The following is a 15,762-nucleotide window of genomic DNA, read 5'->3' on the forward strand; positions in this document are numbered from 1 at the left end:
TGACAGCTGAAACAAAGAAACTTTAATGTTCTGGCTGACATATACTATGTTGATAGGCTCACAATTACTGCATCTATACTGAAAATACATAGACTCTTTTCCTTATCATGATTCCCTAAATGATACAATAGAACAACTATTTGCATAGCTTTTACAATGTAGGAGGTATTTTAAGTAATCTAGACATAACTGAGACTACACAAGAGCATGTGGGTAAGTTACATACAAATATGTCATTTTATAAAAGGGACTTGACATGGCTCACAGAGTGCTGGAACCAATACCCAGCATGTATCAAGAGATGACTGTACTGGAAAGAAACTGAAATTATTTAAGGCTTTACCAAGTGCTTACATTCACAGAGTTTATCTCCAATATGTTTCTTACAAGTTTCTGAAATGAAATAAAATTAATAAATGCTTTCCCACATTCCATACATTGAGAGAGAATTCTAGTGAGTCTTTTTATGTCTATGCAAGGAACTGAGAGAAGCAAATGCTTTCCCACATTCCTTACACTCATACGGGTTCTCTCCGGTATGAGTTTTTTCATGTCCTTGAAGGAAACGGGAATGAGTGAAGGCTTTACCACATTGTTGACATTCATAGGATTTCGCTCTCCTGTGAATTCTTTCATGTCGTAGAAAACAAGTGAGCCAAGAGAACGCTTTCCCACATTCCTTACATTCATAGGGCTTCTCTCCAGAGTGAATTCTTTCATGTACCTTTAAGTTATCATAATGACCGAAGGCTTTCCTACATGTTTTACACTCATAAGGTTTCTCTCCTGTGTGGGTCCTTTTATGTCGAGAAAGGTATTTGAAACGACTGAATGCTTTCCCACATTCCTGACACTCATATGGCTTCTCTCCAGTGTGATTTGTTTTGTGATTTTGAAAGGAATAGAAATCAATAAAGGCTTTTCCACGTTTGCATTTATAGGGTTTCTCTCCAGTATGAGTTGTTTCATGCCTTCGAAGGGAACTGGAAATACGGTAGGCTTTGCCACACTGTTTACATTTATAGGGTTTCTCTGCAGTGTGAGTCCTTTCATGTCTTTGAAATACACTGGGATAAACGAAGGCTTTCCCACATATCTTGCATTTGTGAGGTCCATCTCCAGTGTGCATTATCATATGACTTCGAAAGCTTGAGCGATGAGATAACGCTTTCCCACACTGCTTGCATTCATAGGGTTTCTCTCCAGTGTGAGTTCTTTCATGACTTTGCAGTGAACTAGGACAATCAAAGCCTTTCCCACATATCTTACATTTATGAGATCCATTTCCAGTGTGCCTTATCATGTGTCTTTGAAAGCTTCCCAGATGATGAAACGCTTTCCCACACTGCTGACATGCATAGGGTTTCTCTTCAGTGTGAGTTGTTTCATGTCTTCGAACGGAAGCGGAATCACTGAAGGCTTTCCCACATTGTTTACATGTATAGGGTTTCTCTCCAGTGTGAGTTCTTTCATGTCTTAGACAAGAACTGTAATCAGGGAAGGCTTTAGAACACTGCTTACATTCATACGGTTTCTCCCCAGTATGTGTTCTTTCATGTCTTAGATAGGAACTGTAAAAACGAAAGGCTTTAGAACACTGCTTACATTCATACGGTTTCTCCCCCGTATGTGTTCTTTCATGTCTTAGATAGGAACTGTAAAAAGAAAAGGCTTTAGAACACTGCTTACATTCATATGGTTTCTCTCCAGTGTGCGTTCTTTCATGCATCTGTAATAAACTGGGCCAAAAAAACGCTTTCCCACACAACTTACATTTATAAGGTCCATCTCCACGCTGCACCGCCATGTGTCTTCGAAGGTTTCCCAAAGAACTGAAGGACTTCCCACATTCTTTACAATCATATGGTTTCTTTCCAGTGTGAAGCCTTTCATGTGTTTGAAATGAGTTGTGGTAACTGAAGGCTTTCCCACATTGTTTATACGTATCTGGCTTCTCTCCACATTCATGATACTCATGTGGTTTGTGCCCAGCACCAACTCTGATGTAACAATTAAGGGATGAATGACCCATGATGATTTCTCCACTCATACTGCTTTCACATGGGCCTACTCCAGGAAGAATGTTCTTGGTCACAATACTATCTTGAATCTGGCTAGATGTTTCTCCACATTGACTTCCATCTTTACTTTCAACAAATCTCTCTAACATATGACATCTGTAAAAAATGGGAAATATATCACTAAAGGTCAGTCTATAAATCATTTTATAGGTATTAATAAGTATTGGATGTACTTTTTTTTATTAATTTTTTTTGCACACAAAAACAATAAACATTTTCTAATAATACATACAAACAAAAAGATGTGTATCAAACATATTAGGAAGGTTGCACATGGGAAGTCGGGGAATAGAAATGGGGGGTGGGAGTTAAAATAAATGAGAGAGGGACTTTATATGGATCAGTGATAATAACTCAATCCTCTATTTGACAAAGAAGAGGGAGAAGGAAGAGGAAGAAAAAGAAAGTGGGATAAAGGATCAGAAAGGGAGGAAAATAGGAAAAATTAGAGTATGACTCCAGGGTAGACCTGTTTTGTTGTCACTGAGTTGGTTGGTTAGTTTGTCTGTTGTATTTTTCATGTTTCGCCATGTTGGCCAGACTGGTCTCGAACTCCTAGCCCGAAGTGATCAACCCGCCTCACCCCCCAGAGTGCCGGGACCACAGGCGTGAGCCACCACGTCCAGCCCCCACATTGCTTCTGGCCTCCGTGGTAGACCTCCGAGATGGAGCGGCCGGGCAGAGGCGCTCCTCACTTCCCAGACGGGGTGGCCAGGCAGAGACGCTCCTCACTTCTTCCCAGACGATAGGTGGCTGGGCAGAGGCGCTCCTCACTTCCCAGACGATGGGTGGCCGGGCAGAGGCGCTCCTCACTTCCCAGACGATGGGTGGCCGGGCAGAGGTGCTCCTCACTTCCCAGACGATGGGTGGCCGGGCAGAGGCGCTCCTCACCTCCCAGACAATGGGTGGCCGGGCAGAGGCGCTCCTCACCTCCCAGACAATGGGTGGCCGGGCAGAGGCGCTCCTCACCTCCCAGACGGTGGGTGGTCGGGCAGAGGCGCTCCTCACTTCCCAGACGGTGGGTGGTCGGGCAGAGGTGCTCCTCACTTCCCAGATGGGGCGGCCGGGCAGAGGCGCTCCTCCTGGATGTACACTTTTAACACTATCATGCAAAGTGTAGGCTTTGTGTCCTGCTTGAACGTGAATGGATGGAATGCTGTGCAAAGTAACTCGACCCCAGGTGTTCTCAAGACAATCACGTTCATATGTGGATTCATAATATTGTTGCCATGGGAACTATTTTACAAACACTGAACAGCTATGAAACATTTAAGTATATGTTTTAGAGAAAATTTTCTAAGAATAAATAAATTTAAGCTAGGCTTGTTCATTTTCTTTGCTTGTTTTTAAATTTTCATGTCATTCTCAGGACGGCTCCAGGGACATATCTTTCTCTTGTGAGTGCAAATTACCTTAGATTTTTCCTGGGATATCTGTATTGATCTTCAATGTTCTGGTCTTTCCATTTCATTCCTAAAAGGTATACCCAGAAAAATCATTATAAATGTTTACAAAATTATAGACAAACAGTAAGATTTTGATGTACACTGCAATCATGAAAAATGCATTCACTGAAGTACAGCTGACTCTTGGAAAACAGGTTTGAACTGCACAAGTCCATTTGTATATACATATATATATGAATGTTCTTCAGTCTCTGCTACCCAAGACACTAGGACCAGCCCCTCCTCTTACTCAGCCTACTCAATGTGAAGACAACGAGGATGAAAACCTTTCTAAGGATGCCCTTCCACTTAATGAACAGTAAATATAGTTTCTCTTCCTTATGATTTTTTTTAACATTTTCTGTTTCTAGCTTACTTTACTGTGAGAATAAAGGATGTAATAATACGATATAAAATATATGTATTAATCACTGCTTATGTGACTGATAATGCTGCCCATCAATAGTAGGCTAAGATGTGGACAAAAACTTATATGAAGATGTACAACTGCTACAGGAGCTGGCACCCCTAAACTCTGTTTTTTTTTTTCCAGGGCCAACCATATCCCCTTTCCATATTTCAAATCTTTGAACAGCATGAATGACCAAGAAACAAATGTCTCCAATTAAATAAGTGGAAATGCGACGTCATCCTTACCTACACAATCCAAGTTCCTGATGGTTTCCTGCATCACATCTTTGTAGAGATTCTTCTGACAAGGACCCAGCAAAGCCCACTCTTCTCGGGTGAAGTTCACAGCCACGTCCTCTAAAGCCACTGAGGACTGATCCATCCCACATGTACAGAGGAGGAAGGGTGAAAATCACAGTACTGAGAATCTATACTCCATAAATTTCACATGATGCTGTGGTTTCCAACCATTTTATTCAATAACATGGTAAACCCACTCTTATTCTCTGTCTACACTCACTTTCTCCTACACAGTAACTCTGAAGCTACAGTTAAACATGTTTGGTAAATTAACAGTGGAATAGAAACATGCCACTTGTTGGCGAACTAGGTGAGTGAATCACATAGCCTGGATCACCCCAATGTCTATTTCCACGGTGGGTCTGCAGTCCTTGGCACAATAAAGTCCTACTACTTATTGTGCAAAAGGGAGTTACCATTAGCAGTGCTCAGACTGCGTGTCCTTACAAATGCTTGTTCACCAAGTTGGGCCTTTCATGGTGTCTAGACAATGTATTTAGGGGAGGGCCCTATGAGCATAATAACAGGGGTAGAGTGTGCCTAAATTGTTCATGAAAAAAATATAGTATTTTATTAATTCCCATCTTCCTTCTGAGAGTTTGGAATTTTGTTACATACTCAGCAGAGGGAGTGCACTGATCAGCCACTGCTAGGTTTGAATGGTTGTCCCCTCCAAAATGCACACTGAATGTTAATCTCCAAACTGGCAGAAAAAAAAAAAGAAAAAAAAAGGTGGGGCTTTAGGAGGTGATTTAGTCCTGAGGGTTTGGACCTCATGAATAGATTAATCCATAATGGGTGAATGAATAAATGAGCTATCTCATGTCCTTCTGAGAAGAGAAAGTGGTCTGAGCTAGACACTCAGCTCTCTCACCATGTGATACTCTATGCCACCTAGGGACTCTGCAGAGTCCCGACCAGCAAGAAGGTTTCTCACCAGATGCCCAGCCTTAACCTTGGACTTCTCGGCCTCCAGAAATGTAAAAATTAAATACGGTTTCTTATAAATTACTGAGGTTCAGTAATTCTGTTATGAATAACAAGAAACAGGCTAAGACAACTACAAAGAAACACTCTGGGCATTGGGTCTATAATGAACTTTCTGGGTAGATAACATTTCACATGTTTTGTTGCAACTTGTTATTTGGGGGATTTAGCCCATCCTATGTGATTATACTTATGGAGAATATTTGGAAGCTGGCAACTAGTTTCCTTTAGATCAAATGTAATGAAGTATGACAAGAGACTGATAAAAGATATTTCACCATCTCAATGGAAAGATTTTAAACATTTTCTTGAGTAATGCCAAAAGGAGAAGGAAAGAAGGGGAAAGACTGCATATATTCTTGGAAAGAACTCAATGTCATCTCTCATGAATATTTATAATACTTCCTAAATAACTAAAACAGATCTTTTAGTAGTCAACAAAAATTACATTACCAAGTCTAACAGAACTCACAGTATCTAAAAAATGCTGAAAACTTTCTCACCAAGAAAGTGCAGCTTTCCAAAAACAGACAAAGAATTTTGAAACTATAATATTTGGCTCCCCATACTATTAACAGAGAGATAAATATATACATACACATATATATATATATATGAAGAAAAATGAAAACTGGTAGAAAAGTCTCGTAGAGTTTTTATTTGTCCTTGGCCCAATCTCTCCCCTTATCAATGCCACTCTTGAACACAGCAGCCCGAGTTCCCAGTATAGAACCCTGGACACTAATTCTAGAGACAGCAGATCAGATCTTATTTGCAAATCATTGCCTTGTATTTTCCAATCTGTATTAAGCACTATACAAAGGTCTGAAACATGGCTGTCTTTTTTTTTTTGAGACAGAGTCTTGCTCTGTCACCCAGACTGGAGTACAGCCACACAACCTCGGCTCACTACAACCTCTGACTCCCGGGTTCAAGCAATTCTCCTGCCTCAGCCTCCCAAGTAGCTGGGAGTACAGGCGTGCTCCAACACATTTGGACAATTTGTATTTTTACTAGAGACGGGGTTTCACCCTGTTGGCCAGACTGGTCTCAAACTCCTGACCTCAAATGATCCGCCTGCCTTAGCCTCCTAAAGTCCTAGGATTACAGGTGTGAGCCACCGCGCCCAGCCAAGGCTCTCTCTTCTACTTTATCTACAGTACAACACAATCAGGGTCAAATTTGGCAGGAACTGCATGAAAATGTTGCAAAATACACAAAAAGCCTGTAACCAACTGGAAGAACAGACTATGATTAAGACATACAGTAGACCACCTGAGTCATGGAGAAAAAGAGCTGAAGAGAAAATGTCCTCCAGATATCAGGGTACTCAAAAGCACCCAGGTATCCTGGGGAATTGAGAAAGCCCCATGCATGCACAGGAAAGAACACATTTTCACAAAAGACACCTGAGAAGAAACCCTCATTTTCGCTTCTGGCCGATCTGTAGGTTTAGGTAAGCAGAACATAAAGGCTAAAGTAGAGTATTAAACAGCCTGGCTAAGAGTTCAAGGGATGCCCCAGGCACAGAGCCATCCACAAAGACTGGAAGAGGTCAGGCTTTTATATGCTTTATCTTTTTTACTAGCTTCTAGCATTCAGGAAATCTCTGCCAGAACACTGGATGAACACACACTAAAGAACAGAGATGTCAGTTTCTACAACAAATAAGGAATACAGTCTGTGCAAACATATTTTGAAAATGTTATTAAACAAATGAACAATTACAGTCTTCAACAAACATAAATAGAAAACAGTGAGGAAAGAAGAATCCAATTTTCAGAATTATCCCATTATAACATTCAGATGTCTACTTTTCAACACAAAATTATGAATACAGAAAAACATGAAAATATGCTTCATCAACTGGAAAAAATATAATTGAGATAAGCCATCTCTGAGAAACCTCAGACACCACTCACTGAATAAAAACGTTAAAGCAACTATCTTAAATATGTTCAATGAAGTAAAGGCAATGATGAACAAATAACTAAAAGAAAAACAGAATATAGATGTAGAGATAAAATAATATCTATTAAAAAGTAAAATAGTCCGGGAAGTGAGGAGCCCCTCTGCCCGGCCGCCACCCCATCCGGGAAGTGAGGAGTGTCTCTGCCCGGCCGCCCCGTCTGGGAAGAAGTGAGGAGCGCCTCTGCCCGGCTGCCACCCCATCCGGGAGGTGAGGAGCGTCTCTGCTGGGCCGCCCCGTCTGGGAAGAAGTGAGGAGCGCCTCTGCCCGGCCGCCCCGTCTGGGAAGTGAGGAGCGCCTCTGCCCGGCCACCCATTGTCTGGGATGTGAGGAGCACCTCTGCCCGGCCGCCCCGTCCGGGAAGTGAGGAGCCCCTCTGCCCGGCCGGCAACCCGTCTAGGAAGTGAGGAGCGTCTCTGCCCGGCCGCCCCGTCTGGGAAGTGAGGAGCATCTCTACCTGGCCGCCCCATCTGGGATGTGGGGAGCGCCTCTGCCCGGCCGCCCCGTCTGGGAGGTCTACCACAGAGGCCAGAAACAATGTGGGGGCTGGACGTGGTTGCTCACGCCTGTAGCCCCAGTACTCTGGGAGGCCAAGGCGGGTTGATCACTTGAGGCTAGGAGTTCGAGACCAGCCTGGCCAACATGGCGAAACATATGAAAAATACAACTGAAAAACCAACCAACCAACCAAGCGACAACAAAACAGGTCTACCCTGGAGTCATACTCTAATTTTTTCTATTTTCCTCCCTTTCTGATCCTTTATCCCACTTTCTTTTTCTTCCTCTTCCTTCTCCTTCTTCTTTGTCAAATAGAGGATTGAGTTATTATCATTGATCCATAAAAAGTCCCTCTCTCATTTATTTTCTTTAATCCCCATCCCCCATTTCTATTCCCCATCTTCCCATGTGCAACCTTCCTAATATGTTTGATATGCATCTTTTTGTTTGTATGTACTTTTAGAAAATGTTTATTGTTTTGTGTGCAAAAATAAAAATAAAAAAATAAAAAATAAAAAACAACAACAAAAAAAAGTAAAAATAAACTGGGCATGGTGGCTCACGCCTGTAATCCCAGCACTTTGGGAGGCTGAGGTGTGTGGATCACCTGAGGTCAGGAGTTTGAGACCAGCCTGGCCAATGTGGTGAAACCCTATCTCTACTAAAAATACAAACGTAGCTGGGCATGGTGGTGCACACCTGTAATCCCAGCTACTTGGGAGGCTGAGGCAGAAGAATCGCTTGAACCCAGGAGGTGGAGGTTGCAGTGAGCCGAGATCGTGCCACTGCACTTCAGCCTGGGCAACAAGAGCAAACCTCTGTCTCAAAAAAAAAAGGGGTAGAAATTTAGCCATATAGAATTTATGCAGCTGCAAGGTACAACTAAAATGAAGACATCATCACAAGTGTTCAACAGATGCAAGAATCAGGGCGGGTCATCCTATCACCTGGGACATCCCTTAACCCTATTCTGGTCACCACCCTCCCAGGAGACACTGCCTTGTGTGCTTTTCAGGATCTTGACTACCTCAACGGGCAGGTTCTCCAGTCCTTAGATATAACTTTCTACCTTTTAAGTCTGAGAGAGTCCAGAAGGCAGAAATCATTTCTGGTTTTTTTCCTGTGGAATATGACCATGAAATTGGCTGTTCAGTCATGTGTCTCCAAGGAATGGAAACTAGAGTTGGGAAGAAAAGGTGAGTGTCCCAAGGGTTAGCTTTTTACAGGAATTATACACCACAAGATTCCTCCCATCCCAGTGGATCCAGTTGCTCCCCAGGGGGCCCCATCCTCCATCTCAGGCTGTCCCCTGGGAGGAATGACCCAGGGGATAATATTCACTGGACCCTCCAAGACACTTGGCAGCTGTGGACGTGCATTTTTTTTGAGACAGGGTCGGCCTCTGTTGCCCAGGCTGGGATGCAGAGGCACGATCACAGCTCACTGCAACTTCAAACTCCTGGGCTCAAGCCATCATCCCACCTCAGCCTCAGTAGCTGCGACTACAGGTGCCAGCTACCAAGCCCAGCTAATTTTATTATTATAATTTATACTAGAGACAAGGTCTTGCCATGTTGCCCAGGCTGGTCTGGAACTACTGGGATCAAGTAACACCTCTGCCTTAGCCTCCCAAGGTGCTGGAATTACAGGAATGACCCACCGTGTTCAGGAACGCAAAACAATTCTTTCGAGAAAAAGCCATACATTGCTAGCTGAAAACAAGGTGACAAACTAGTGAAATATCGCCTGGGGGCCAAAGAGTTCATACTGTTGCTGTGAATTAAGGACAGAAAGTTAGCCTGCGGAAATCTCTGGAAACCAAGAGATTTGCTGCCAGCCCTAGGAGTTAGGATGAGACAACACGGTGGTGGATTTGAGACCCTGCTGCCCACATCTTTGGAAGACTCAGAGGGGAAACAGTCGCCTTTGGAAAGAAAGAAGGGACTGAGGACCACAGAGACCACAGCTCCTCCCACACACAAACCCCACACAAGTCTGGATTCCGCCTGGTGACTCGTCGTCACCATGCAGCCTCCTTACCGTGTTCACAGGAACTGCGAGCCAGGCTGGAGGCGAGATTGCAGTTAGATATTAACCAGGTGCCCTCAGCCCCGCTGCCTCACGGGGCCGCCTCCCTGAGAGTCAGGTCACAGCAGACGCTGACCGCCGGCTTCCCCATTGTGCCTGGGGATAAGATCTCTGAGAGCTGCTCAAGAGTCGCCGGAGTTCTGTCTCAGATCCCGAATCCCAGCGGAAAGGCTGGCGCCAACCAGGTTGAAGTCGCCACGAGGGAGCCCACTCAGCAGAATGCAGTTTCTTCACCTCCTGTCCCAGGATTCACCCCTCACTTCCCCACCAACCAATGACCCCACACCCGGCCGCCCCTGTCCAGACCCCAAATCCCTCAGGGAGGCGGATCTGGGGTGTCCTTCCCTCTCCTCCTATTAAACTGTTTCTGCTGCAGCCCTCAGCGTCTCGATACAGTGACTAGGGCCGCGAACCTGTGTTGGTTACAGCCTCACAATCTGGGGAGACGCGGGGCTGCGGGCGCGGAGCTGCCCAGAGAGGGCGCCGGGGCCGCAGTCGCCGCGCAGGAACAGGTCAGGACGCCGGGGGTCCCGGCTGCAGGCCCAGCCCCACCCTGCGGCCGAGGGCCAACCTACGACAGAGGGACCCGGGTCTGTAGATCCCGGAGTCGCCCGCGGGGAGGCCCGGGTCCAGCCACAGCCGATCACGGCCGGTTCCTCCCAGCCCCTCCCCCGCCTCGGGACGCCGGCCCCGCACACGCACCATTTCCCGACTTCCGCGGTGTCCCGGGTCCTCCCGACGGCTCCCGCTGCCAATGCGGGTTCCAGCCGGACAAAGCCTGCCACAGAACTTCCAGGTCGTCTCTCAGCTACAGAGCCGAGCGCCGAGCGCAGGTGGGTGGAGAAGACGCCGCGGGCTTTTTCCAACCACACACACTTCTCTGGGCAGCGCTCCTGATTGACAGTTCCCACGAACCCGCCCCACGGCCCTGATTCGATAGGGCGTCAGGTCCCGCCCCCTGGGGACTGATTGACAGAAGAAGCGATCTTGCACAGCTGAGTGGAGCCGGATGAGCAAGTTCCTGACACAGCCCTTGGCAGGGCGGGCTTCCTCCCTGCACTTTGATCTGAATCCTCCCGGGGGATATCTGCACTTAAGCGGAATTTCCTGCCTGTACTCAATAGGACCTCCTGCTTCTTCCTCCTGGACACGGACTGACAAACCAATTATACTTTTTTTTTTTTTTTCTCGAGAGGGAGTCTTGCTCTGTCGCCCCGGCTGGAGTGCAATGGTTCGAGGCTCACTGCAACCTCCGCCTTCTGGGTGGGTTCAAGCAATTCTCCTGCCTCAGCCTCCTGAGTAGCTAGGATTACAGGCACGCGCCACCACACCGGGCTAATTTTTGTATATTTTAGTAGAGGCTGGGTTTCACCATGTTGGCCAGCCTGGTCTCAAACTCCTGACCTCGTGATCCGCCCGCCTTGGCCTCCCAAAGTTCTGGGATTAGAGGCCTGAGCGACTGCGCCTGGCTCCAATTATACTCTTTTTCAATGAAATGTTTCAAGATTTTTCAATGTACAATTAAATTATTTTTTACTATAGTCACTCTGTTGTGCTACCAAATACTAGGTCTTATTCATTCTTTGTAACTACTTTTTATACCTATTAACCATCCCCACTTCCCCCATACCTTCTCCTCACTACTACTTCTCCCAGCCTCTGGTAACCATCCTTCTACACGTTTTTGGTTGTTTGAGACGAGTCTTGCTCTGTTGCCTAGGCTGGAGTGCAGTGGGGCCATCATGGCTCACTGCAACCTCTACCTCCCAAGCTCAAGCAATCCTCCCGCCTCAGCCTCTCAAGTAGCTTCAGATTGTTCACTGTTGGCATAGAAAAATGTTATTGATTTTTGTATGTTGATATTGTATCCTGCAACTTCACTAAATTTATTTCTCAGTTTTAATACTTTTTTGGTGGAGTCTTTATGTATTTCCAGATATAAGATCATATTATATGCAAACAAGGATAATTTGACTTCTTCCTTCCCAATATGGATGCCCTTTATTTATTTATTTATTTATTTATTTTTGTCTTATTGCTGTAGCTGGGACTTCAAGTACTGTGTTGAACGATAGTGGTGAAAGTGGGCATTCTTATTGTGTTCCAGATCTTACAGGAAAGGCTTTCAGTTTTTCCCCATTCATTATCGTACTAGCTTTGGTCTGCCATATATGGCTTTTATTATGTTAAGGTATGCTCCTTCTATACACAGTTTTTTTTTAGGGTTTTTATCATGAAGGGACGTTAAATATTATCACAAGATTTTTCAGTACATATTGAAATGATTATATGGTGTTTGCTTTTTATTCTGTTGAAATGATACACCACATTGATTGATTTGCATATATTGAACCATCCTTGCATCCCAGGGATAAATCCCACTTGGTCATGGTGAATGATCTTTTTGGTGTATTGTTAAATTCAGTTTGCTAGTATTGAGTTGAGGATTTTTGCATCAATATTCATCAGTGACACTGGCCTATAGTTTTCTTTTGCTCACGTCTTTGTCTGGTTTTGGTGTCAAAGTAATATTGGCTTTGTAAAATAAGTTTGGACGTATTGCCTTCTCCTCTGTGTTTTGGAATAGTTTGAGTAGGATCGGTATTAGTTCTTTTTTAAATGTTGGTAGAATTCAGCACTGAAGCCACTGGGTTCTGGGTTCAAGCAATTCTCCTGCCTCAGCCTCCCAAGTAGCTGGGATTACAGGCACCCACCACCATGTCTGGCTAATTTTTTGTATTTTTTAGTAGACAGGGTTCCACCATGTTGGCCAGGGTGGTCTTGAACTCCTAACCTCAGGTGATCCACTCACCTCAGCCTCCCAAAGTGCTAGCATTACAGGTGTGAGCCACCGCACCCAGCCTGAAGGTCTTCTTCTTTTTTGATGTAGGTGCTTATATCTATAAACTTCCCTCTTAGTACTGCTTTTGCTGTATTCCATAGGTTTTGGTATGTTGCATTTTCATTATCATTTGTTTCAAACAACTTTACAATTTCCTTCTTAATTTCTTCACTGACCCACTGGTCATTCAGAAGCATATTGTTTAATTTCCATATGTTTGTATGGTTTCCAGAATTCCTCTTGTCATTGATTTCTAGTTTATTCCATGTACTGTCTGACACAATTTAAATTATTTCAATTTTTTTGGAGTGTTTTAAGACATGCTTTTTGACCTAACATATGGTCTATCCTTGAGAATGATGCATGTGCTCAGGAAAAATATGTGTATTCTGTAGCTGTTGGATAAAATATTCTGTAAATATCTATTAGATCCATTTGATCTATAGTGTAGATTAAATCCCATTTAATCTTTCTTTTGTCTGATTTTTCAATATATATTGAGATAATCTTTGTCGATTTACTGTCTGGAAGATCTGTCCTGTGCTGAAAGTGGGGTGTTAAAATCTCCAGCTATTATTGTATTGGTCTCTCTATTTTTTATTTTTATTTTTATTTTTATTTATTTTTTTTTTTTTGAGGCAGAGTTTCGCTCTTGCTGCCCATGCTGGAGTGCAATGTTGCAATCTTGGCTTACTGCAGCCTCCTCCACCTCCCAGGTTCAAGCAGTTCTCCTGCCTGCTAGGATTACAGGCGTGAGCCACCATGCCCGGCCCTCAGTGCCAGTCTTAAAGACAGCAGCCTGAGATCCCAGTATAAAATCCTACTCACTCAGTTATCACCTTTATATTTTCCAATTGGTATGGGGAGTTTCCAAAGGTCTGAAACAAGGCTCTCTGTTCTATATCATCTACAATAACTCAGTCCCGGTCAAATTTGGCAGGAATTGCCTAAAACTGTTGCAAAATACACCAAAAGCCTGCAACCACCTGGTAAAACAGATTATGATTATGACATACCATCTCTGATGGTTAATACTGAGTGTCAACTTGATTGGATTGAAGGATACAAAGTACTGATCCTGGGTGCCTCTGTGAGGGTGCTGCCAAAAGAGATTAACATTTGAGTCCCTGGGCTGGGGAAGGCAGATCCACCCTTAATCTAGTGGGCACAATCTAATCAGCTGCCAGCGAATATAAAGCAGGCAGAAAAACATGAAAAGGAGAGACTGGCCTAGCCTCTCAGCCTACATCTTTCTCCCGTGCTGGATGCTTCCTGCCCTCGAACATCAGACTCCAAGTTCTTCAGTTTTGGGACTTGGACTGGCTCTCCTTGCTCCTCAGCTTGCAGACAGCTTATTGTGGGACCTTGTGATCATCTAAGTTAATACTTCATAAACTCCCCTTTATATATATATATATATACATATATATATTTATCCTGTTAGTTCTGTCCCTCCAGAGAACCCTGACTAATACACCATCTAAATCCTGGGGGAAAAAAGTTGGAGAGAAAATTTCCTCTAGAACCTAGGGTATTCAAAAGCACTCAGGTATACTGGGGAATTGAGAAAGCCCCATGCATGCACAGGAAAGAACACATTTTCACAAAACACATGATAAAACCCTCATTTTCAGCTCTAGCTGATCCCTAGGTTTAATTAAACAGAAAATAAATGCTAAAGTAGGGTTTTAAACAGCCTGACTGGGTTTTCAAGGAATGCCCCAACACAGAGCCATCGAAAAAGACTGAAAGAGGTAAGGTTTTTGTTTGTTTCATCTTCTTTTTTACTTTTAGCTTCTAACATTCCAGAAATCTCTCAGAACACTGAATGAACACAGAGGAAGAGACGTCAGTGTCTACAATGAATAGGGACTACAGTCTCTTCAAACACAGTTTGAAAATGTTACTAAACAAATTACAGCCTTCAACAAACATAAATAGTAAACAGTAAGCATAATTTTGTTTCGATACAAACAAAATTGTGAAGAATCCAGAGAAACATGAAAATGTGGCTCACTGATGGAAAAAGTTTAATTGAGATAGGTCATCTCTGAGAAACCTGACACTGGACTTACTGAATTAAAACTTTAGGGCCGGGTGCGATGGCTCATGCCTGTAATCCCAGCACTTTGGGAGGCCGAGGGGGGCAGATCACAAGGTCAAGCGATTGAGATCATCCTGGCCAACACGGTGAAACCCCTTTTCTACTAAAAATACAAAAATTAGCTGGGTGTAGTGGCATGCGCCTGTAGACCCAGCCACTTGGGAGGCTGAGGCAGGAGAATCGCTTGAACCCGGGAAGCAGAGGTTGCAGTGAGCCAAGATTACGCCACTGCACTAATGTCTGGTGACAGAGTTGGACTCTGTCTCAAAAAAAAAAAAAAAAAAAAGTAGAAATTGAGCCATATAGCATTTATGCAGGTGCAAGGTACGACAACTGAAATGAAAACATCACTACAGGTGTTCAACAGTTGTGACTGACCAAAGAAAAACATCATCTAAAATGAAGACAAAACAACTGAAATTACCCAGTCTGAGAGGGGAAAAAAGGAACAAGGATGAGAGAATGTGTGACTGGTATACCTGCCTTGCCAGTAATGTCAAAAGAAGTTCATCAGAGTGAAGAAAAAGGATACAAGTTAGAAATTTGGGCTGGCTCAGTGGCTCATGCCTATAATTCCAGCACTTTGGAAGACCCAAATGGTAGGATCACTGGAGCCCAGGAGTTCAAGGCCAGCCTGGGCAACATGGTGACACTCCAACTCTATAAAAAATAAAAAATTAGCCAGGCATGGTGGCGCACATCTGTGATACAGGCTACTTGGAAGGCTAAGACAGGAGGTTAACTTCAGCCCAGGAGATGGAGGCTGCAGTTAGCTGTATTCTCGTCACTGTACTCCAGCCTGAGTAACAAAGCAAGACCCTATCTAAAAAAAAAAGAGAGAAAGAAAAAACAGAACTAGAACAAATTCTGGTCACACACATACAAACATATATACACAATACATACAAACATACATATGCGAACTACATAAAATATATGAAAAAAATTAAATGAAGGCACAAGAAAACTCTTTCCTTTTCTAGTTCCTATCTGATGTAATAGATGTTTGTTCAAACTAATAATATCAACAATGTATT

At 43.8% G+C, this 15,762-nt stretch overlaps 1 protein-coding gene across 2 annotated transcripts; it reads right to left on the reverse strand.

Moving 5' to 3' along the window:
- On the reverse strand, window positions 1–11,001 carry LOC116478500 (zinc finger protein 443). 2 transcript variants are annotated; one of them, XM_032169775.2, is made up of 4 exons: window positions 10,482–11,001; window positions 4,184–4,310; window positions 3,494–3,554; window positions 1–2,177 (listed from the first exon to the last, which is right to left on the reverse strand). In XM_032169775.2, exons 1-4 carry the CDS (start codon window positions 10,482–10,484, stop codon window positions 452–454), a joined length of 1,917 nt encoding a protein of 638 aa, XP_032025666.1. In that variant the 5' UTR covers window positions 10,485–11,001; the 3' UTR covers window positions 1–451. The 2 variants fall into 2 exon arrangements, with proteins under 2 accessions (XP_032025666.1, XP_032025665.1); XM_032169774.2 differs by lacking the exon at window positions 10,482–11,001 and having other exon boundaries at window positions 4,184–5,674.
- Window positions 11,002–15,762: the final 4,761 nt, after the last annotated feature.

This window comes from Hylobates moloch, unplaced genomic scaffold (assembly GCF_009828535.3).
Source record: "Hylobates moloch isolate HMO894 unplaced genomic scaffold, HMol_V3 SCAFFOLD_12, whole genome shotgun sequence".
Lineage (NCBI taxonomy): Eukaryota > Metazoa > Chordata > Mammalia > Primates > Hylobatidae > Hylobates > Hylobates moloch.